Here is a 21,789-nt window from a genome sequence, read left to right on the forward strand (position 1 = left end):
TTTCCAGAGAAAATGACCTAAATTTGGAGCGTCAACATTTTCACAGACAATATATAAAGTATGTGATGAAAATATGTCCTCAAACAATGTCGTTGCAAAAAGATGTTCTTGAAATGAATGTTTTCATTCCCCCCAACTTTTCCCAAAGCCTTGAAATGAGGCAGGATGGGCCCTTCAGGAGGAAACGACTGCCCGGAGCAGACTGTCAATTAAGAGACAGCCGTTCCACATCCAGAAACTTGGACCCTCTGATCCCAACGCCAGATGCTTCCCACCTGTGGAGACCAGTGACTCTTTCCTCCCTGCCTGGAAGAGGCCACTTAAATTCCGGTTCCAAATTCCTGCCCATCTATCACAATGTCTAATTCTCCTTTTAATTTGGGAAAAGGTTCCCTAGCTATAATGAGCTAGATCAAATCTTTGATGTGTATTCATTCTATAAATATGCTTAGATGGCGATCATGATTTATTCTGCCTTGGGGGAAAATTGTGAAAAAAGTGAAATCTTCATTGCTCCTTAAAAAGGCTTTTTCTTGTATATCTCCTAGATATTGAGAAGGTAAATGACTTTACTGGTAACAAAGTCCAACTAGAGAGTTTGGAATTTTTTTTCTTTCTAACAAAAGTGAATGTTAAAAGTCATTTGTACAAAAAACAAAAAGGCCCTCCCGTTGATCGTCAATTTGCTCGAGCGGGCCCAGTAACGTCTCCATTGGAGACTTTGTTGTTACTGTGTCTGGCATATCGAATACTCTCGGTAGCTTGCCAGGCTCTCCGAGAGGGGCGGAGGAATTGAACTCAGGTCGGCCATGTTGGCCGCTTGTAAGGCGAACGCCCTACCGCTGTGCTATCGCTCCAGTCATTTGTAATGATGGATTATTCTGAGGTTTGGATCACATAATCCCAAAAACATCCAAAGCATCACTGCTATAATTAAAATGGGTCCATTTATATTCAGACTTTCAGTGCAAAAGCTATAAGAAGTTGAAATTGAAAAACAATCCAATGTCTAACACTATGTTCTAGAGTTAAAACATATTTGCTCGTTGGTGCGTGGACTAATTGGAAACAAATTCTCATCCATTTCAGTAAATGAAGCCATTCCAGTACAACTTTCTTCATTATTTAATAAACATTTAATATGCATTTATTGTTTTGATCAATTTATATACATGTTTTATGGCAGAGACAAGACAAGTCAGATAACAAAGTCAATACAAAACATTCAAGGAGGAAATACATTTTGTTCAGATTAAATTATATATGGAAGAGAAAAAGAAATAAAGAAGAGAATTTTTAAACTTACAAGTTTTGGCAGTCAACAGTTTTGCACAGACGGTTTTTGGTTGTATTTTTGTTTGTTTATTTTGGGGCCACGCCCAGCAGTGCTCAGTTTTTACTGCTGGCTCTGTACTCAGGGACAACTCCTGACAGGGCTCGGGGGCCATGTGTGATGCTGGGGGTGAACCCCTGGCGGGTCCATCCTCCTCAGCATGCTATTTCTCCAGACCACCACCATGGAGTTTTTTCTCTACAGCCCCCCATTCTCTGTTTGCCTTTTAGGTGATGCTTGGGGGATCAGTGGTTTCAGGAAGCTAAACCAGTTTCCTACATGCAAAGATGTGCTCTAGCCAACTGAAATATCTCTCTGCTCCCACCACCCATTTTTAAAATGTAAATATGTTCTTCTTTTACCTACTCCTTCAACATGTTTTCATTTCCCTTCTCCTGAAGGATTTGACTATAACAACTTTTAAGCTCTGTCAGTCATGATACCAGGTAGATCATGATACCAGATCTTCTGCCACACACAAAAAAAAGGGTATGAAAATGTAAAATTCTAATTTTCTAAAGCATAAGTCTATAAAGGATTTTTTTTTCCAGTTTGAGGCATCATTTTAATTGCCGTTAACAATCAGTGTATGCAAGCAAAAGACTATGGCCTCTGGATAAATAACTAGTAATAGTTGCAGGGAGCAGATATTTATAGAACCAGCTTTAAAGGAACTAAGCAGTGAGAAGTCTCATTTTAAAGTGTCCCCTGTGTCTAGGCCATCCCACCCTAAATGCACAATTCTCCACAATTTTTTCACCTCCCTATGGTGGAAATAACTCCCTGGGGGTCTCAGATCGAAGTAGGTAGGTAGGTAGGTAGCTGTTGTATTACTGCTGCTCCTTATATACAAGTACTGAAACACTCTTCACATGAGTCAGTTCCCTGCCACTCAACAACAGACCCATTGACAGGTGGAGAAAGAATTTATGGCAACAGGCTGGCAGGTGGGACCACGGGTGGGGGGACTTGTGTCCTTGTCTTTATGGTCCAGGAAAGGGGAAGAACAGGCGTGCGGGTTTGTTAGAAAGGGTAAGTGGTGGTTCCAATAGGCACCAAATAATAAATTCACTCCTGGGCTGGTCCTCAGAGGCACATTAGTCTGGTGGACAAACGTGATCAGAGGTTTCCAGGAAGGGGTTGGCATTGGTGGAGAACGACAACACGGAAAGACCTTCCCCAGCACACAAGAACTTGCCTTCAAAAATGTTGGATTCAAGTTTCCAAATCCAAATGAATGAGAGCAATTGTGCTATAAAGATTCACGTTAGGGGGCTGGAGAGATAACAAAGCATGGAGGGCACTTGCCTTCATGCGGCCAACCTGCATTTGATCCCATAAGGTCCTCCGAATACTGCCTTTAGTACTTCCTAAATATAGAGTGTTTAATCTCCCAGGGCAGCTGGGGGGACCCCTCGGCTCTCCCCCTTGCCGCCCGGGTTCAGGTGGGGTTTTGGGTCCACTCCTCCATCCAGGGCAGCCCAAGCCATGGGGCAGACAGAGGAGGAAACTAGGGTCAATCCGATTGGTTGATAAGTTGCTATTTATTCCATTTCCCTCCTGTTCCAGTTTCTCTGAGCCCCCCATTCTAGTCTCACACTGTCCCTCATTCCCGTCTTCTTCTCTCTCCCACTCATCTCTCCATGCTCCATCTCACAGCCTGGGCTCTCTCTCTCCACGTGCCTGCTCCTGTATTCTTCTATGTTCTTCTCCCTCTGTACCCCTTGCTAGTCTCTCCACGCTCCATCTCGCTGCCCTGCTCTCTCTCATCTCTCCAACTCCCCAGCACTGTGGGTAGATGCTATACCCAGTCAGGTAGCAAAATCAACATAAGAAAGCCCTTCCTTTGCTCATGGGAAGCTACCTCTTAAGAGCCTAAGGTGTTTTTCTCCTTTTCTCAGTCCAATAACTTAATTAACATCTTAATTCTACTTCTTAATATTAGTTATTTATGTATGGACACAGTAAGAGGTACATTGAGGCTTGTAGGGTGGCTCTCCTGAGAACATCTTGCCACAGACTCAGAATACAGTGCTCAGGCCAGATTAATCTTTCCTAACCCTAGCAGGGTCTGAATCTAGTTCTTACTTTTTAGATCATGACAGAATTTGTCCATGACCATAGACTTAACTTAGAGTTAAGCATTAGGCACTTTGAATCAGGCCCATTTCGATGCCAGGGTAGCACATAGCTCACCGCTTGCCCTGGGTCCATCCACTCCCTTGTCGGGACCCTGCTTTTGGGGTGCTAGGAAGTAAGAGTAACTGAGGCTTAAGTTGAGAAAACAGATGCCCAGGAGGTAAATATCATTGAGAGTCAATTAACTCCCATGTTACAAAAGCATAGCATTTGCTGTCTTCTTGTGCCCCATACAAAAAGGACATTGCTCTGAATTAACTATGCAAATGACTTAAGGAGAAGAGAAAAACAATATTTACAAGTCAACAGAGCACAAAGAAAGAAGTTACAAATAAACACAGAGGAATGGGAGCACTGTGATGGGATTAATCCAATAAACCTTGCTGCAAGGCAGAAAGGACAAACCAATGTTATCCTACAACAGAGGCTGGAGTAAGGCTGGACAACACCCTCCCCCCCCAAAAAAAACTGGGGCAAAGAGAATTCAACAGACAGGGCGCTTGTCTTGCATGTGGCTGACCTGGATTTGATCTCCGGAACCCCTGAGAACAGAGTCAGGAGTAAGCCCTAAACACCACCTGGTGTAGTTCAAAAACCAAAAATAGAAGGAAAAAAAAAGATTCACAATAGGTGCTCCCACTTCCAGACTGGTTGACGGCGAATCCTTGCTTGAGCTCTGAGTTCAGACTTGAGCTCTGAGTTCAGATGTGGAAGACACCCTTCTCCAGTTCATGGAAAGCAAAGAACTAGCAGCGCCTGGACTAAAGGGGGTATGTTGTATGTCACTCCCAACCCCAACATTCTCAGCAGCAGCTGTCTGCTACCCTCCCCACCCCCCCACACACACAACACACCCAGTTCAGGCACTGCCCCAGCACATGGGAGGAAGGGAGAGGAAGCCCCCTTCCCCGGACCTGAGTTCCAGAAGCTCAGGTCAGAGCACCTTCGACCAAAAACTACTTGTACCCTCACGAGACTGTCACGCTGGAGTTGAGAGATCTCAGATTGTCACTGGCTGCAGCAGGCAAAGACAAATGAATATTGCCCAATCTCTCTCTTCTTGCCTTCCTCTTTTCTTTTTTGAGTGTATATCAGAGGTGGTGGACGGGGGGGTGAAGGAAAAGGGGATGCCTTTAGACAGCTAGCTCCTGGCTGGGTTGTGTTTGGGGATCCATGCAGTACCAGGGATTGAACCCAGGTATCCAGCATAAGGTCCTTCAAGTACTGCCTTTAGTAATTTCTGAATACAGAGGCAGGAATAATCCTCCAGGGGCTGTGCCCTATAACCTCTGAAATCTCCATGACTGGCCTTAGAGTCAAAGGCAGGCCTGGGGTGCATTATCAGAGATATTCTGAACTAGGTTGGAGCTTAGAATTTCTGGAGGGGGTCACTCTTTGGTACATGAGAATCCTCCTGGATTAATGCCTAGGAGACCACACCATGCTCTTTTGGGTCCTGAACCCCGGGCGGTTTAAAGCATACACACCAGCCCTTGAATGGGTGATAAATCAGTTCGTTAAGAAGGAATGTTGGACATTTCCTTTTGATCTACCATGAGCATCCGTGGCTGATTGGGAATATCAGAGCCTTGGAGGGTCAGAGATCATCTTGATTAGTTTCAAAGGGAAGGAATGACCTTCAAATATTCAAACAGAGGGGGGTGGGTGATTCCCTTTGCTCTCAACCCACTTGTCATTGAAAGATGAAGATGGATGTCAGCTTCAACCCTGTCCTCTCCAGAAAAAAAAAATCTTATCAGAGAAAGAGGCCAAGAAGGGAGGGAAGAAGGGAAATGAAGTTCCCTTTATCCAGTGAGTCTTGAATCAAAAGGCTTCTTGCCTTCTGCCATGAAAGTGACAGTTGAAGCTCCCTGAGAAATTCTAAATAAGATAGAGGGGTTTATTTCCAGGGTTCACTTTCTGATAGCACATTCTGTATTTTTGGGGAAACGGAGTCTCTCCTTTCTTGTATTTGCATCGTAGGTTTCACCCCCATCCTGTGCATGAAGATCCTTGAGCATCTAAGACGTGTTTATGGTGATCCCCAGAGCCCCCATAGCGGAGGCTGCCAACCCAGCTCAGCTGAAACTTGGGGAGGAGGGTGGTACCAGCATTTGGGCTCCAAGACACCTGGACCAACCTCTCTCTCCACCAGCCCTGAGGTCAATGATGAACTCACCAACATTCTCCATCTTGGATGACTGTATTCTGAACATTGCCAGCTTCTCCGAGCTGCCTTTTCAGCATTTCTGCCATTCTTATTCCTTCACACTCTGCCTGCTACCCACCACGCATGAGAAGTTCTGGCTTTTCCGCCTTAACCCTAAATTATCTCTCCAAGCCGTGTTTGATGGCTTTGACCTAAACTCCTACTGCATAAATTAAAATGCAATTTTCAGGGCCGGGGGACAGTATAGCTGTTAAGGCAATTTGATTTCTGGCTCTGTCTCGTCTCCAAGTACCATCAGGTATGGCCCTGGAGGCACCCAATACTGCTAGGGATGGCCTGGAGTCCCCAGTACTGTGAGACTCAAGTGCCCTGCATTGAACCACCAGCATGGTTGGCTGAGAATCGTTGGTGGGGTCCCCAAGCCCTCCTAAACACCATATGGGAGACCAAATAAAATAGAACAAAACAAAACAAAATAGACCAAGACATAGCTGTCCTTCTTTTTCCAATTGTGAAGTTTTATGTTTCTGTTTTCTTTAGCAGTTTCCTAGTCTGCCCTATCAGCCGATTTACACTCAGGGACCTGGGGGTACAGCAAAAAGGGGGTCACCCCTTCCATCCTCCTGCAGCCCAGGACTTGCATCGATCCAGAGTTGGCCCATTGCAGTTATTCTGAGGAAAGCTCCCCAAGGGGCAATGCTTCCATTCCAGCCTTTAATAAAACGCATGCTTTTGGGATCAAACGTGTAAAGTGAAAGGTGAGATGAAATAAATATTGTTTGTTCCTAGACAAGCACAAGATTAAGGAAGTTTTCTCTCTAACTCTTTAGAAGTAAACAGACTCCCTTGGGCCGGGGGTGAGGGTGCAGGGAGAACTTGGGATTCTGAAAGTAAGACAGACAAAAGAATGCCAACTTTTGAAGGGGCTGCAGGGAAGACTTATGCACACAGGCAGTTTTCAGGGGTCACTCCTGGCAGGGCTCAAAGGACTTTATGGGGTTCTGGGAATCAATCCTGGAAAATATCCCACCTTTCCTGTACTAAACCAGTGAAGTAAATTAGTAAATAACTATATTGGAAGCCAATAAACCAGAATGCAAAGTTTTGAAATAGAACCAAGGAACCAAATGGAGAGTGGCACTCTCTCTACTACTAAATAAATATTATTATATGCAATTGAATCAAAAAGGTAAAAGGTAAAGGCCCTCCCGTTGTTTGTCGATTTGCTCGAGAGGGCCCAGTAACGTCTCCATTGGAGACTTTGTTGTTACTGTGTCTGGCATATCGAATACGTCACGGGGAGCTTGCCAGCCTCTGCCGTGCAGGCGAGATACTCTCGGTAGCTTGCCGGGCTCTCCGAGAGGGGCGGAGGAATCGAACTCAGGTCGGCCATGTTGGGTGCATGCAAGGCAAACGCCCTACCGCTGTGCTAATAAATTATATTATATATTAACTAAATAAACTATAACTACATTAATAAAACCACATAAATTAATAGCACTGTAGCACTGTTGTCCCATTGTTCATCTATTTGCTCAAGTGGGCACCAGCAACATTTCCATTCATTCCTGTCGCCTGCTAGTGTAGCCCAATGGCATCTGCTCGCTCCAGGAACACAAATGAGACTTGTTGTTACTGTTTTTAGCATATCAAATATGCCATGGGGAGCTTGCCAGGCTCTGCTGTGTGGACCGGATACTCTTGGTCGCTTGCCAGGCTCTCAAAGAGGGACGGAGGAATCGAACCCGGGTCGGCCATGTACAAGGCAAATGCCCCACCCATTGTGCTATCACTTCAGCCCAAACAAATTAATAACAAATAAAATTTATCTATAATAAATTTGAAATTATTGGGGTCCTCCATGGTCATTTTGCTTGCTTTGTTTGCTTTTGAGCCTTAAATCCATCCTGAAATAAGTATTGCTGGGATAATTGGAAAGTTATTTCGGGAGAATGCAGCTGGATCTACACATCATTCTAGAGAAGAGCATATTATAGAGAGGCCAAATTCAAATGCAGACTTTTGAATCGAAGTCTGGATGAAAATAAGAATAATCTTCTTGAAACCTGAATGCCCAAGAACAGATGATTGGTTAAAGAAACTTTGGTACATCTACACAATGGAGTACTATGTAGTTGTTAGAAAAGATGAAGTCATGAAATTTATGTACAAGTGGTACAACATGGAAAGTATCATGCTAAGCGAAATGAGTCAGAAAGAGAGGGATAGACATAGAAAAATTGCATTCATCTGGGGAAGTAACAAAATATGAGATTAATACCCAAGAATAGCTGAGATCAGCACCAGGAGGATTACTCCATAGCTTAGAGGCCAGCCAGGCATTCTAGGGGAAAGGGCAGCTCAGATAAAGAAGGGAGCACCAAATAAAGGATGTTTAAAGGATCCTCCCAGGAGGGAAGATGCATGTTGAAAGTAGACTATGGACTGAACATGTTTGCCACTCAAAGCCTCTTTTGCAGACCACAACACCCAAAAGGAGAGAGAGAACACAAGGGATCGCCCTGCCACAGAGGCAGGGTGGGATGGGAGGGATGGGGGTGGGAGGGATATTATCCATGGTGGTGGAAAATGGGCACTGGTGGAGGGATAGGTATTTGATCATTGTATAATCTAAACCCAAGCACAAAAAATTGTAAATCTACAACTGTACCTCATGGTGTTTAAAAAAAAAAATTTGGAATTTCAAAATCACGTGGCCCTACTGCAGCCATGTGACATCATGTTATTCATAACCAGAAATAGAACACAAATTGTCTACTGTTTCCTTTTCAGCAGATCTGAGTGTTGGGGTAAAATCTCAAATAATAATAGTGGGTTTGGTGTCAAAATATTGAATGTGATAAAAGTAGAGAGAGAGTAATATGGAAATCATCTGCCCCACAGGTAGGGGGAGGGTGTGGGATGGGGGTATACTGGGGTTTTTGGTAGTGGAGAATGGGCACTGGTGAAGGTATGGGTGTTTCATTGTATGACCGAGACTTAGACCCGAAAGCTTTGTAACTGCTCTCATGGTGATTCAATAAATAAAATTATAAAAAAAAAAAGAATACTCTTCTTCTTTATAACCTAGAGCTAGAGAACCTCCTGAGTCAGGATTCAAAACTCAAACTTTAGGGGCAAGGGAAGGCCCGACCACCATGTAGAAAAACAGACAGGGTGAGTTTATGCCAGTCAGAGGGGTCAATTATGATCAGCACCATGCAACATGGAAACAGCCAACTCAAAAATAAACGTGAGGCATCACATCTCTCCTCCTAAGTACAAACTTGGGTCCAGACCAAAAGATTTCAACAACCTGCTCTTGCGAGGGCAGGAGGAGTAGGAGGAAGCCGCACTCTCAGGCGCATGGCACTGCCATGGGGGGAATTTGGCAATATGGAGCAAAACCACAGAGTCATTTCCTCTCAGACGCTGCCGTCACCCTTCCAGGAATCCCATGCCAGGCGCTGCTGTGTGATGTAGGCTAAGGGCCATCAGGGCACTAGAACACGGGGATGGAGTGGACGGACAATGTGGACCATGGAATAGGAGCAGGATGGAGAAGAAAGCAGAGAGAGGGGCCTGCCCTGACACGTGGCTGACTTGGGTTCAATTTCCTGCACCCTGTATGGTTCTCTGAGCCCCACCAGGAGGGAGTACTGCCAGATGTGACCCCCCAAACCTAATAATGATAATAAAATAATAATAATAATAATATCTCCTTGAATCAGTTATCAATTTCTAGAAAGCAAATGACCCCCAAGCGTAAAACCATAGAAATGATGGATTCCCCTTCTCCTCTGGTGGGACAGGAACTCAGGAGTTGCCAATGTTCTGTGACTGTTTTGTTTGATTGCACCAAGGTGTTGGGCATGACCAGGGTTGGTGGCTCAGTGGGAAAGCGCTGGCCTAATGTGTGTGAGGCAGGGTTCAATTCCCAGCGCAGGAAAATGATGCTGGCAAGCTATTGTCCTTGAAATCAGTGTTCCCCAAATGATCTCTGGGGATGGGGGCGCTCTGGAAGGGTGTGGGGGCAGAGTTATTCTGAGCTACAATTGGCACAACTTTCTATGATTTCCATGGAGGTGAGCACTGGCTGATTATTTTGTTTGTTTGTTTTGTTTGGGTTTGAATAGGGGGTCAATAAGTTTGGGAACCCCTGATCTAAATGCTTCTGTGGTTAATCCCCAGCACGGAGCACTACCAGGAGCAGAGTGATCCTGGAGCACCACCAGGTGTGGCCCCCAAACAAGAAACCACCAGAAACACTTCTGTGAGGTCAGTGGGGCTTAGCACCTCACCCCGGAGGAAGCCATAGGCCGCTGGCTTCTTCAGAGATCTCAGAAGAAGGGAAGCAGAAACCGCAGTGTGTTGCCTATGAGGACTGAAGGTCACGTCATTCCCCAAGGTCTCCTCACTTACTTCCATCTGTACAGCAAGAGGTGGGACTTAGGAGAGTGGGACGACCAGGAACTGAGGCTCGCTGGGGACCCCTGAACCCACCAGCCAACAAGATACAGCTGCATCTACCTTCTCTCCACCCACCTCTGCCTACCACCCTTTCACTGTTTCTTACTCTACCTCATTTTATTATTGTGTGTTTTGTTTGGGGATCAAACCCAGTCATGTTACTCCCAGCTCAGTGCTCAGAGGTCACTCCCAGGGGTGCTCTGGGGCTGTGTGGTGCCAGGGATGGAACCTGAGGCTCCCACATGCATGTTCTCAGCCCTTTGAATTCTCTTCCTAAGGTCTTGTTATTTTATTGAAAATGCAAACTCTACAGTATGCGTGGGTCTTTATCATTTTTATCTTCTTTTTTTTCTTTTTTTTGGTTCTCAGCTGTCTTTTTCCACCACTGTAACCAAACCCTGGTTTACAAAGTTGTTCATGATGATTTGTTACAGGTATTCAATATTCCAAAGCCAATCCCACCGCCACTGTCACCTGCCCTCCACCACTCTCTATTTACCAGTCACCCCTCAAGCCTCTCCCCAGATCAACAAAAGTTTATTTTATCTTGTGTGTTAACATTAAATGGGGAATGGAATAATAAAAAAAATATTTCCATAGAAAATATTTGTGAAAATTGTTGTCTCACCATGGGGACATTCAGTCCTTTGTGTAAGCATTTACTAAGCTGCTGTTGCAACATCCTAGTGGGAGCAGAGCAGATTGGATGGGACATAATGCAGAAGCCAACCAGCATCACAACGCAAACATTAACACAGAGGGCTTAACTTGCAACAACAGTTTAGTAAAACTTGAGCTCCCTTCCTGACCCAAACTTTTCATTTTGAGATGTTTGTAGATTCCAGTGCCTTTAGAAGAAATAACATAGGGTTTGTCAGTATGCCTTCCCTGCATTTTCTTCCATGTTAGTATCTTGTTGATTATATAATAAACACTACAACCGGTAACTCACATGAATGCGATTTATCCCCTTTCTTTATTCAAGCCACACCATTCACTTCTGTGTGGGTTTATGTGTATTCTCTCTCTATATTTTTTAATTTATTTCTCTTCATTCTTTTGTGGCATGTACTTATTTCTATACAATTTAGTTGCACCTGTAGATTCATGGGTTTCCCATCATCAAAAGTCAGAACATTTTGGTTTATCTTTTGTACCATATACAACAGTGGTCTGGGGTCACTCATGACAGTGTGTGTATGGCCATGTGGAGAGGAAAGCAAAGAAGCAAAGTCCACTAGCCTAGGAGCCCTCACCCCACCATCTCCTACCAGCTCCTGCTAGAGTGGGTCTCGACCCACCTTTGCTACTTTGCTGTTTTAAGAACCTAAGGGAATCAAATCATCCGTAACCGTCAGACACTGGATGTTTTTTGCGCTCGGTCAGATTCTCTGCACACCTGATTCTCCAGTTGTGTGTACCAAGGACTTTGTGTCTCTTGGGGGGACACTTGTTTCCTGGTTAAGGTGGGGCAGTGTTCCTGCTCCCACCGTTGGAGGCATTTGTTTTGTTTCTAGTTGCTAGCTCACCATTCATCTGCTAGGAATGTACACTTACACATTTTCTCATGCATAACTCCCAGGCACACAGAGCATTGCAGTCCAGGGGTGTGATAATCCCATGTTCGGTTTGGCAAGTAACTGATCTGTGACCTCTCAAGCCTAGCATGTTCTAGATTCAGTCTTCCATGACAAACCCATTCAGTCAAAACCCCAGATTTCTCTGCATGGCTGCGTGAGACTGGAAGTCATTCGTGTCCAGTGTGGTCAAACAAGTCATTCATGTCCAGCGTAGTCAAACACTCACTGGAGGCCAGCTGCCTTTCCACTGTCAGTGCTGGGATAAGTTGCTTTGTTGTGCGTATAAGGAGTGTAAACATACTCCTATGTGAACCTATTTATGGATGACATTTTCATCTTCTTCTTTGCTTTCGGGAAAGGCCTGTCTGGCAGTGCCAGGAGCAACCACCAGTTCAGTTGCTCCGGGTGGACCCAGGCCTCGTGCACGGGCAAGTGCTCCAGCTCTTTGAACCATCTTCCCAGTCCCTGTGGTCGCTCTTTCCTGGAGTGTCTCATTCGAGCCATACCCAGCAGTGATCAGGGTGCTGGGCCCTGAACCCAGGCATCCTGCAGGCACAGATGATGCCCAGTCTTCCAGACATCTCTCTCCAGCCCCCATTTGCATCTTTTAAACGGGGGGGGGGGATGACCTTGTTGGTCTCATGTCTAGGCACAGGGCTGCTGTTCTTTCCTGCGGCACTGGGAACCAATCCTAAGCCTGCCCCTTCCAAAGGTTGCTGATCCCCATCTGGTGCCTTCTGACCCCCCTCCCACTCCTGGCTGTGGCCTCCTAAAACCCAAGTCTTCTCTGACTCCAGGCTGGCAGTCCAGAGAGGCTCCTGCCAGCCTGGCTGTGTCCCGAGGCTCAGATGCCACCCACAGGCCTTCTTGCCTCAGCTGTCCATGTTCTGTGGCTTGGGAGCCACATCCAGTAGTGCTCAGTGCTCCCCTTCCAGCTTAGTGCGTGGGGTCCCATGTGGGGCCTGGCTTGGGATGTGTGGCCTCCTGCACCATCTCTGATGGTCAGAAGCTCATCTCTGAGCTGCTGAGGCCGTTCTGGACTGTCCTTCCTCCCCTGTCCCCTTAGCACTACAGCAGTTCCCTGATACGCTCCAATGCCAGGCCGACCCTCTGCTCTGCCTCCTGGCCCTGAATAGCATGTTGTCCTCTCTCCCCCTGACTGACCTGGACCCTTTGCCTCCTCTTCTTTCTGTCTTGTTTTTTTGGGCCACATCTGGCAGAACTAGGGGGAGGAGGCTACTCCCCACTCAGTTCTGAGGGTCCTAGGGGGATGTGGCAGTGCCAGGGGCTTGACCCAGGGCTCCTGCATGCAAAGCCTGTGTTCAAGTTTTGTGGCCTGTGTTGGAGTTCCGTGGCCTGTGTTTGAGTGTCATGACCTGTGTTCACATTTCTTGACCTTGTCCCTTTGCAGATTGTTTATGCTGCAGTAAAGCAGAGGTGATGGTCGGGGGTGGGAGGCAGGGGCAATCTCTGACTCAAGTCATGTGACTCCTCACCAGAAAGTTCCAAGGTTTCTCTTAGAAAAAATTCTGGTAAGGCATGTGCCTGGCATCTGGAACCCAGGTTTGATCCCCGAAACCCCATATAGTTTCCGGAGCATAACCAAGAATAACCCTGAGCACCCAAAATCCAAGCAGTCCTCCAGACCAAGTTGGACCATCTCCGGGCCCTGCTCATGGCTGCCTAGTGAGCCCAGCTCCAGCCCCTGTCCTTACGGGGACTGGGGAAGACCCTCCCTGTCCCCAACCTCCCCTCTTCTTTCGCCCCCCACAGGAAGCATCCAGGGTCCCTGAGGGGAAGCACTTGGCCTGTTCCCTGATGCTCAGTCACCTCCATCTGTCTGGGGGCAAGGATGACTCAGTGGGGCTTTTCCCCTGGCATTCCTCAGTCCCAGAAGAACCTCTCAGAATTCAACACACTCTGACCACTGCCTGCGGAAAGAGGGTTGGAGACCACAAGTTTGGTCTCCAGCATTCAGGTACTGGGGATAGAACCCAGGGCCTCACACACCTTGAAGACAGGGCTGGGCCTCATCTCCACCCCGGTGCTCCAGCACCCCTCATGCCAGCTGCCCCTCAGCACTCACTGTGCACTCCACAGTGTGCCGCCTTCTGAGGAAACGGTTTGTAGGAAAGTCAGAAACGGCCAAATGGGAAAGAGGCAGCAAGGAGGCTGTGGGGAGAAGCAAAGAGAACTCCTGCCCATTTTTGGGGCTCTTGGGAGCACCCGCTTCTGGTGCCTAGAGGCTCACTAAACCCCATCTTCAGGGTGTTTCTGTTTGTTTGGGGTCTCCCGACCAGCAGAGGGGGCACACAACATGCAGCCATGCCCCAGAGCCCACCTTCTGGACTTCCAAGGGGCTTCACTACACAGCCATGGTTTCTTTACTTTGCTTTTGCTTTGGGGGCCATAGTAGCCATGCTCAAGGCTGGCCCCCAGCTCAGGACCTGGGTGACCACGTCTGGAGGCATTCGTGGGACCATGTGGTAGTGGTGATCCACCTCATGCACCAAAGCCTGTGTTTGCAGTTTTCTGAGTATGCCTCAGCCTGAAGAATTCATCTTTGTTTTGTTCTTTCAGTTCTGGGTCACTTTGGTGATGCTCAGGGGTTACTCCTGGCTCTGCACTCAGGAATCACTCCTGGCAGAACTCTATGGGATGCAGAGAATCATCCGGCATCACTCAGGGGACCCTATGGGATGCCAGGAATCAACCGGCATCACTCAGGCTGGCTGTGTGCAAGGCAAGTGTTCTCCCTGCTGTCCTATTGCTCCAGCTACAGAAGAAGTCAGTTTAAAAAATGCTGACAGTGGTGCTGGGGCTGGAGCCCAGGTCCTCCCTATGCAAGGGACACTCCAGGACCACTTCACGAATCACCCACCACTGTAGCAGCTGACTCATCCCTCCTTGGTGGGTCCTCCTTTTATATGCAGAGCGGGCTTCCTGAAATTGCATCCACCCAATGAGCTTCAGGAAGTGACCTCCTGAAACCCCCGGCAAGGCAGGGGGGGATGTCTCTTCCAGACAGGAGGTTTGATCTACTGCCACTGGTGCCCAAAGCCCAGAACCATGCTGGCCCCACCTAGAATGCAGTGCAGTGACCCAAGCAGAGCTCTGGGCCTGGGGGAGCCTGCCCAGAGCTCAGCCAACCTGGCCACCCCACGAGTCCTCCGAAACCTGATTCACAGTTCAGAGTCTCCGAGCTGATGTGGCTAAAGTGAGGGATGCCAAATTCCTGCGAAGGTCTCTGGGGCTGACCCAGTGTCCAGCAGAAGCAGAGTCCCCGGAGTAGTGGCCGGCACTGGGGGCGCTCCGGAGAGACAGGCTGAGCAGGAAGTGGGGGGTCAGCTGGGGGGAACATTCCAGACTGCAGGAGCTGTGTGACTCTCGGATCTTGGAACCCGGGTGTGGAATGTGCAGGGGAATGAGCCAGGCGTGTTCTGGGAAGGGGGAGGGGAGCATTGAAGCAGCTCGCGCAGCGCAATCCTTCCCGGAAGGAGTCGGCCTTTGACCGGGGACCCCCATCAGCTCCAGGGTAAGAGCAGAGAGGGGAAGACAACCTCCAAGGCCCCCTCAGGGAGCCTGGGGACCACGACAGCAACACTTCACTCCAGGGAGGAACTGAAGAGAGTGGGGGTCTACTTGGATATGAGGGAACAGCATGGTGGGGCTGTGGCCGGGCATCTGGGCTCGAGAAAGTGGGAGGACAGAATGGAGGCCATGCTCCTCTGGGACACGGGTTTGTCCCCCTGAAAATGCAGCGCTGACCCCCAACCTTGTCCTGGTCGGGGTCGCTTGGCCTCAGCGGGGGTCCTCTCGGAATAGCTGAAGGTTCTAGGGTCACTGATGAGGGTGTTTTCTTACACCTCTTGGGCCCCCTACGCCCTCAGGATGCCGGGGTAGTAAGCATTTGGGGCACCTTGTGGAAAGTGGGTGTGGGGCATGCTGGGATACAGGAGGGAGAGGCAGGCCAATAGAGAGGGTGGGGAGGGTCAGTGCTTTGAACCTAGTGAAGGCAGAGGCTTGTTTGTGGGGTTCAGCATTCAGGAGCCCCCAAAGAGGGAAGAGGGAAGGGTTGAGAAGGAGATGGCCAAGAGGCTCCCCGGGTCCAGACATGTTGGTCTTGGTGTGTTTGGTTTGGGGACCCACCCAGCAGTGCTCAGGGCACACTCCTGTCTCTGTGCATCCCTCTTGGCATGCTGGGTCAGCTGCGAGCAAGGCCAGCACCCTCAGCCCTGTCTCATCTCTCGAGCCTTCTCTAGCTATGTTTCTCTGGGTGGTACAGGGCTGGCACCCAGAGCCTTGCTCGGGTAGTGCAATGCCTCTCAGCTCCGAGGCCCAGACAAAGACCCAGTCCAAACCCGAGCAATCATCCATGGTCTCCCTGGCCAGAAGGTCCTGATCCTCTGTGCTATGTGTCTGCACCTGGGCCCCTGGCAGGTCATTGCTTAGATCCAGGGGCCAGGAGTAACCCAGAGTGCTCAGGGATTATTCTCAGCACAGTGCTCGGGATGCTTTGGGCCATCTGCATGGAGGCACAGTGCTCCCGTCCTTTGAGCCACTCCAGCCAGGATGACTTCATTTTTGTTTGGGGGGGCAGAGTGCTCTTGGGGATCGAATCTGGGGCTTCACACAAGTGAGGCTAGGAAGTAAGTGGCCTTCCAGGAGCCACGGCCTGTTCGGGGAGGGGGAATGTCTTCCTGGGGACAGGGACCTCCTCCTCCCACCACCTGCCACGTCGTCTCCCATATGTCCCCCATTTTTTTTTGCCTTTTGGGTCACACCCGGCGATGCTCAGGGGTTACAGCTGGCTCTGCATTCAGGAATTAATCCTGGCGTTGCTTGGGGGACCATATGGGATGCTGGGAATCTAACCCTGGGCAGCCACTTGCAAGGCAAATGCCCTACGCTGTGCTATCGCTCCAGCATATGACCCCCATTTTGTTTAGTTTTTAGACCATATTGGGGGAGCATAGCGGGAGAAAACTGGTTTCTCAGCCCTTGGGCTGCCCCCTGTCCCTCCTCTCTCGGGTTCCACATATAGGAGGGTCCTGGCGCGCCCCCACTTCTGGGACAACCTCCTGGAGCTTCGCTCCTCCTCGACAACGTTTCTCAAACTCTCTGTCTGGACCTTCCAACACGAAAGTTTGGAGGTGCTGGCCGAGCATCCGAACCGAACTGACAGCAAGAAACAGCTGTCCGGGAAAGCACTCCCTCAGCCGGGAAGAACCAGACGTGAGCACGAAAGGCGCGCCAAGGTCTGATGCACACGTTTTGGTTGTGGGCCACCCGGAGCACTGTGCCTGGAGCAGCATCCCCAACCACCCCCGACAAGGCGCTGCGTGGGGCCCTCTAAAAACCGACACACCAAAAGCAATGAGATCGTCCCTGGGGAGCGAGCAGAAGCAGCCGCGAACCGGCGGAGGAGAAAGTCCCGCTCGCTCCCCACAACAACAGAAGTGGGAAGGAGGCGGGGCGGGGTCTAGGGATCGCCCCCGTTCGAATCTCCGGGTGGGGGCTCCCCTGAATCTCGGGGCGTGTGTCGGGGGCGCTGGGGGAGTCGCTCGGCTCCCGTGGCCCTTGGTTTGGGCTCCTTCCCGAGAGGGGCGCGGCCGGGAACTGGGCGCGCGGGCCGGGCCGGGCCGGGCCGGGGCGGGGCGCGCGGGCCGGGCCCGCCCGGCGCTGACCGCCGTGTCCGTGCGTCCTGCAGGCGGGGAACCAGCGCGATGATCACCTAGGCAGGAGGCTGGCGCGGCGGAGCAGCCCGGCGCGGCCCCCCGAGGCCATGCAGCGGCGGCGCCCGGGCCGGACGCGCACCGTGCGCTCTAACCTGCAGCCGCCGGGCCCGGAGCCCGCGCTGGGCGCACGGCCGCCGTGGTGGCGCGGGACCAGCGCGCACCTGGCCGACAACCGGCTCAAGACCACCAAGTACACGGCGCTGTCTTTCCTGCCCAAGAACCTGTTCGAACAGTTCCACCGCCTGGCCAACGTCTACTTCGTCTTCATCGCGCTGCTCAACTTCGTGCCCGCGGTGAACGCCTTCCAGCCGGGTCTGGCGCTGGCGCCAGTACTCTTCATCCTGGCGGCCACGGCCTTCAAGGACCTATGGGAGGACTACAGCCGCCACCGCTCCGACCAGGACATCAACCACCTGGGCTGCCTGGTCTTCAGCAGGTGCGGAGCGCGCGCGGGCCAAGGGCACCGTGGCACGGTGGTGCGGCTGCACCCTGGACGGGGCCCCGGGGGCGCAGGGGCGGGAGGGGTCCTGGACCCGCCCGAGCGCACACGTGGCTTCTCCAGGCTCCTGATCCTTAGGCAGAGTGACTTCTAGGTTGGAATCTAGTGGCCGCTGCGCCCCATCCCAATGTGCTTGTGACCCCCGGTACTCCCTGTAAAGGAAAGCGCGCGCGCTTGTGTGTGTGTGTGTGTGTGTGTGTGTGTGTGTGTGTGTGTGTGTGTGTACGTGGCGCACGCACTCTAACCAGCCACACCGGCTTGTACAAAAAACGACCTGAGGAAGGCGCTTGGCAGAAAGAAACCCAGTGCCTGCCCCAAAGCTTGGGAACCCACTGACCACTCGTCTTCTTCAAGTTGTCCCAAGGGACACTTTCAGTTTACAAGGCCAGGCCCCTAGGCTGCCATGCCCATGCCCTCTCCGTCTCTCCACCTCTCTCTCCCCCTCTCTCCCTCTCCCTCTCTCTTCCTCTCCATCTCCCTCTCTCTCTCCTCTTTTTTCTCTCCCTCTCCTCTCTCTCTCTCTCTCTCTCTCTCTCTCTCTCTCTCTCTCTCTCTCTCTCTCTCTCTCTCCCCCCTCTCCCCCCACCCTTGCACCTCCCCAGGGATTCTTGGAGCTCAGGCTGGGCGGGTTCAGGATGTGTGCTGACTCAACCACGTTTTTCTCCTGCCTTCCCACCCACTGTGCTGAGGCTGGTCTGCTAGAAGATTCTCCTGGAGCTGACAGATTCCCCAATCCACCCCCAAAGCCCAGCTTGGCACTGACTCCTTCTGCCTTGCTAGAGTCTTTCGGGAGCTCCAGTCCAGGCGCGGTAGCCTTGCCCAGGCTTCAGCAAGTGATGGGCATCTCGAAAGTTGCTTGTGCCCCTTGGGGTCTTTCATGCTGCTGTTTCTTAGCAAAGCTTAGATGGAGCTGGAGACTGTGAGCATCACCCACTCTTCCCACCTTTCACTGTCCCTGTCTCAGCCTGCCTGCCAGTGCTTCGTGCTAATGATACAGCATGGTGTTCAGAGGGGTCAAGGAACTTGGCCCAAACCACACAGCAGCCGTGGGTGAGGAACCTAGAGTCTCACCCAGGTCTTCCCGACACCACACATTTCCCAGGGTTCCTGTGCTTGTAGTTCTTAGCGTTATTTAAGCCTCACTTAAGGAGTTGAGAGAGAGAGAGAGCATGTGTTGTGTGTGCATGCATGTATGTGTGTGTGTTTGCGAATGTGTGTATGTGTGTTTTGTGTGTCCGCAAGTGTGTATGTGTGTTTTGTGTGTGTGCATTAGTGTGTATCTATGTGCATGAGTGTATATGTGAATGTAACTGTGTGTATGTGCATGTGTGTGCATGTGTGAGTGTGTGTTTTATGTGTGTATGTGTGAGTGTGTGTTCATGTGTGTATGTGCATGTGTGTGTGTGTGTGTGTGTGTGTGTGTGTGTGTGTGTGGTGGGTAGACCAGAGGCATTGCTCAAAGGGCTGTAGCACATGCGCTATGTATGGTAGCTGATTCCCAGCACCACATTGGTGCCTGGGGGTGCCCTGTCCCCCATGAAAAAGACCACTGGTCAGGGAGATGAGTCCAAAGCTGGGCACAGCCTTAGCATGTGGGGTCCCTGGGCTCAATCCCTGACACCCCTGAAGGATAATCAGTGCCAGGTTTCACCCTCACTGCTTCTGGGCCAGCGCCTGTGGCAACAGACGTAGGAGTCTCATGGGTGGACCCCACTTTATTTTTTTAAAAAATGTAAGAATACTTCTATTTATTCAGCCACTGATTAAGCTGATTGAATTGGGCATGAATCCACATTACTTTTTAAATTTTTTTAAAATTGGATATCCGTGAGATAGACCACTACAAAGCTATTCATAATTGTGTTTCAGTCATACAATGATCCAGCACCCCTCCCTCCACCAGTGTACATTTCCCACCACCAATGTCCCCCATTTCCACACCACTATTCCCCCAATAACCAACCCCCTACCCCAAGCCCCCCTCTATGGGAGGCACTTTCCTTCTTGATCTGTCTCTCCTTTTCCTTTTATGCATTATGTTTTGCAATACAGGTGCTAAGAGGTCGTGGTGTTTGCTCAGGGCATTCAGTATTTTTATTAGGATGGTAAGGCTGGAGTAGCTTTTCAATTGGGTGGCAGCTTTGGGGTATGGATGTGACTACCAAGGCTCCCGGAAGTACAGGGAGGTGGGGGGAGACAGCCCATCCCGACCCTGAGGAAGCCTGGAGATTTCAGTCACAAAACCCGCATACCAAAATTTTCAGCAGATTTTATCTTGGTAAGGTCCATCCCGAGACAGTGGAATCAGGCCAGGGGTATGGTGGCAATTTTGGATTGTGGAAGCATGCGATTGCTGGGAGCTCTGCTTGGGCAGGCACAGGCCAGCCCGCCCCCCCCCCCCCCACTTTAATGAATGCCCTCTGGCTTGCTGTCATCTGTATGCACATCTGCCCACTAGTTCCTGGCCCCAGGTAGTCACCCCTGACCTCCCTCCCTGAGTCCTCCAGACTCTGAGAGCAGAACTGACATGAGGTGGACAAGATGCTTCCATCTTGCAGTGTCTGGGAACTGACAGCGCCTTCTCCCTGCAAGCCGGGAAGCCTGTGCGGGGACCACAGGAGCTGTGCCCAACCCAGGCTAACTTCCTCTTCCCCCCTCCATCCCCAAACCTCACTGTGTCTCGGGCTCCCCCAGGATTCCTAACATCAGCGCTAAGGTTCAGCCTGTGTCTGCATTTAGAACCTCCCCCTCCCTGGGGGTTACCAGTCCCCCACACTTCCCAGCTCCAGTCGCTCAAATGCTCAATGGAGGAGGAAAAGGCCAGGGATCCGGCCTTTTTTGGGGATGGGGGACCCTTCCCAGCCAGCCTGCATCCTGGTCTGTTCAGAGAGTTTGAGGATAGAGTTTAAAGGATGGCACTGGAAGGGGGTGCAGAGCCACACTCTGGCCTTGGAGCATCTTCACAGCCTTCTGGACTGGTATGTGGCCACCTGGAGCTTACCATTCATCCATCCATCCAAATAGCACCATGATCCATTCCCCAAAGCAGCCCAAGGCAGAAGGAAACTGACCTCAGCCTGTTTCTCCCCTGGGAAGGATGCAGAGAGGGCGGCGGGGTGGCTGCCCTCGGAGCTCCTCTGGGATGGTATCATCGGCGTAGGGATGCAGAAAACAGACAGGATGGGACAGGTGCTGTGAGCCAGACACCACTGGGTCAGCGATGAGGTCCAGCCTGTGTCCACGTGAGGGGTCCTGCCGGGAGCAGTTGGCAGGGATTTGTGTGTGTCCCATGCGGGTTTGCACAGAGGAATGTTCTGACAAGGCATGCCCCAGCCCTCATGAAGGCTGTCCAGTGACCAGCTGCTCGGCCATGTCCCTCTCCTGTAGCCCGTCCGGCTGCACACGTGCTGCCCCGTTCCTGCTGGTGTTTTGGAACTTCTTCTCTGCAGCCCTGTGCGCCCAGAGTCCCCGGCCAGGACTCAGCCAGAAAGGCACCTAGTGCACCTCTCATGTGGGAGTCCCAGGGTCATTCCTAGAACTGCATGGTCCCCAGAGCACGGCGGAACGTGGGAGGGACCCCTGAACATTAAAGCATCAAGCTCTCCCCTTCAAAAGAACACCCCAAATCTTGAAACCTTTCCCCGCCCCCTCCTGCCCCCAGTGGCCACCCACCTCCAGGGCTGGAGAAACTGCAAGCACCTCCCAATACTTGAGTGGAAGGGTTGCCGGGCTGTGGCAGGCTCACGAGTCTCGGGCAGCAGCAAGGAACATGCCCGGAGCCCAGCCCAGGGCTAGCTGAGGGCCAGGAGGACCTGGACTCAGCCCTAGCCAGTGACCCCAGCAGGGAGGGTGTCCCTCAG

General features: G+C 50.7%; 1 protein-coding gene across 3 annotated transcripts in view; it reads left to right on the top strand.

The window, feature by feature from the left end:
• The first annotated feature begins 17,405 nt into the window (after positions 1-17,405).
• The window catches only part of ATP10A (ATPase phospholipid transporting 10A (putative)), a 73,617-nt gene continuing 69,233 nt past the window's right edge, over positions 17,406-21,789 (top strand). For all 3 annotated transcript variants that reach the window (XR_008793886.1, XM_056124594.1, XM_056124595.1), the window contains exon 1: positions 17,406-17,866. Coding sequence is in view for 2 of the 3 variants with exons in the window: in XM_056124594.1 (XP_055980569.1) it covers positions 17,478-17,866 (389 nt within the window). In the remaining variant the exon portion in view is untranslated. The remainder of the gene's footprint in view (positions 17,867-21,789) is intronic.

The sequence above is a fragment of the Sorex fumeus genome, unplaced genomic scaffold (assembly GCF_029834395.1).
Source record: "Sorex fumeus unplaced genomic scaffold, SorFum_2.1 ptg000051l, whole genome shotgun sequence".
NCBI lineage: Eukaryota > Metazoa > Chordata > Mammalia > Eulipotyphla > Soricidae > Sorex > Sorex fumeus.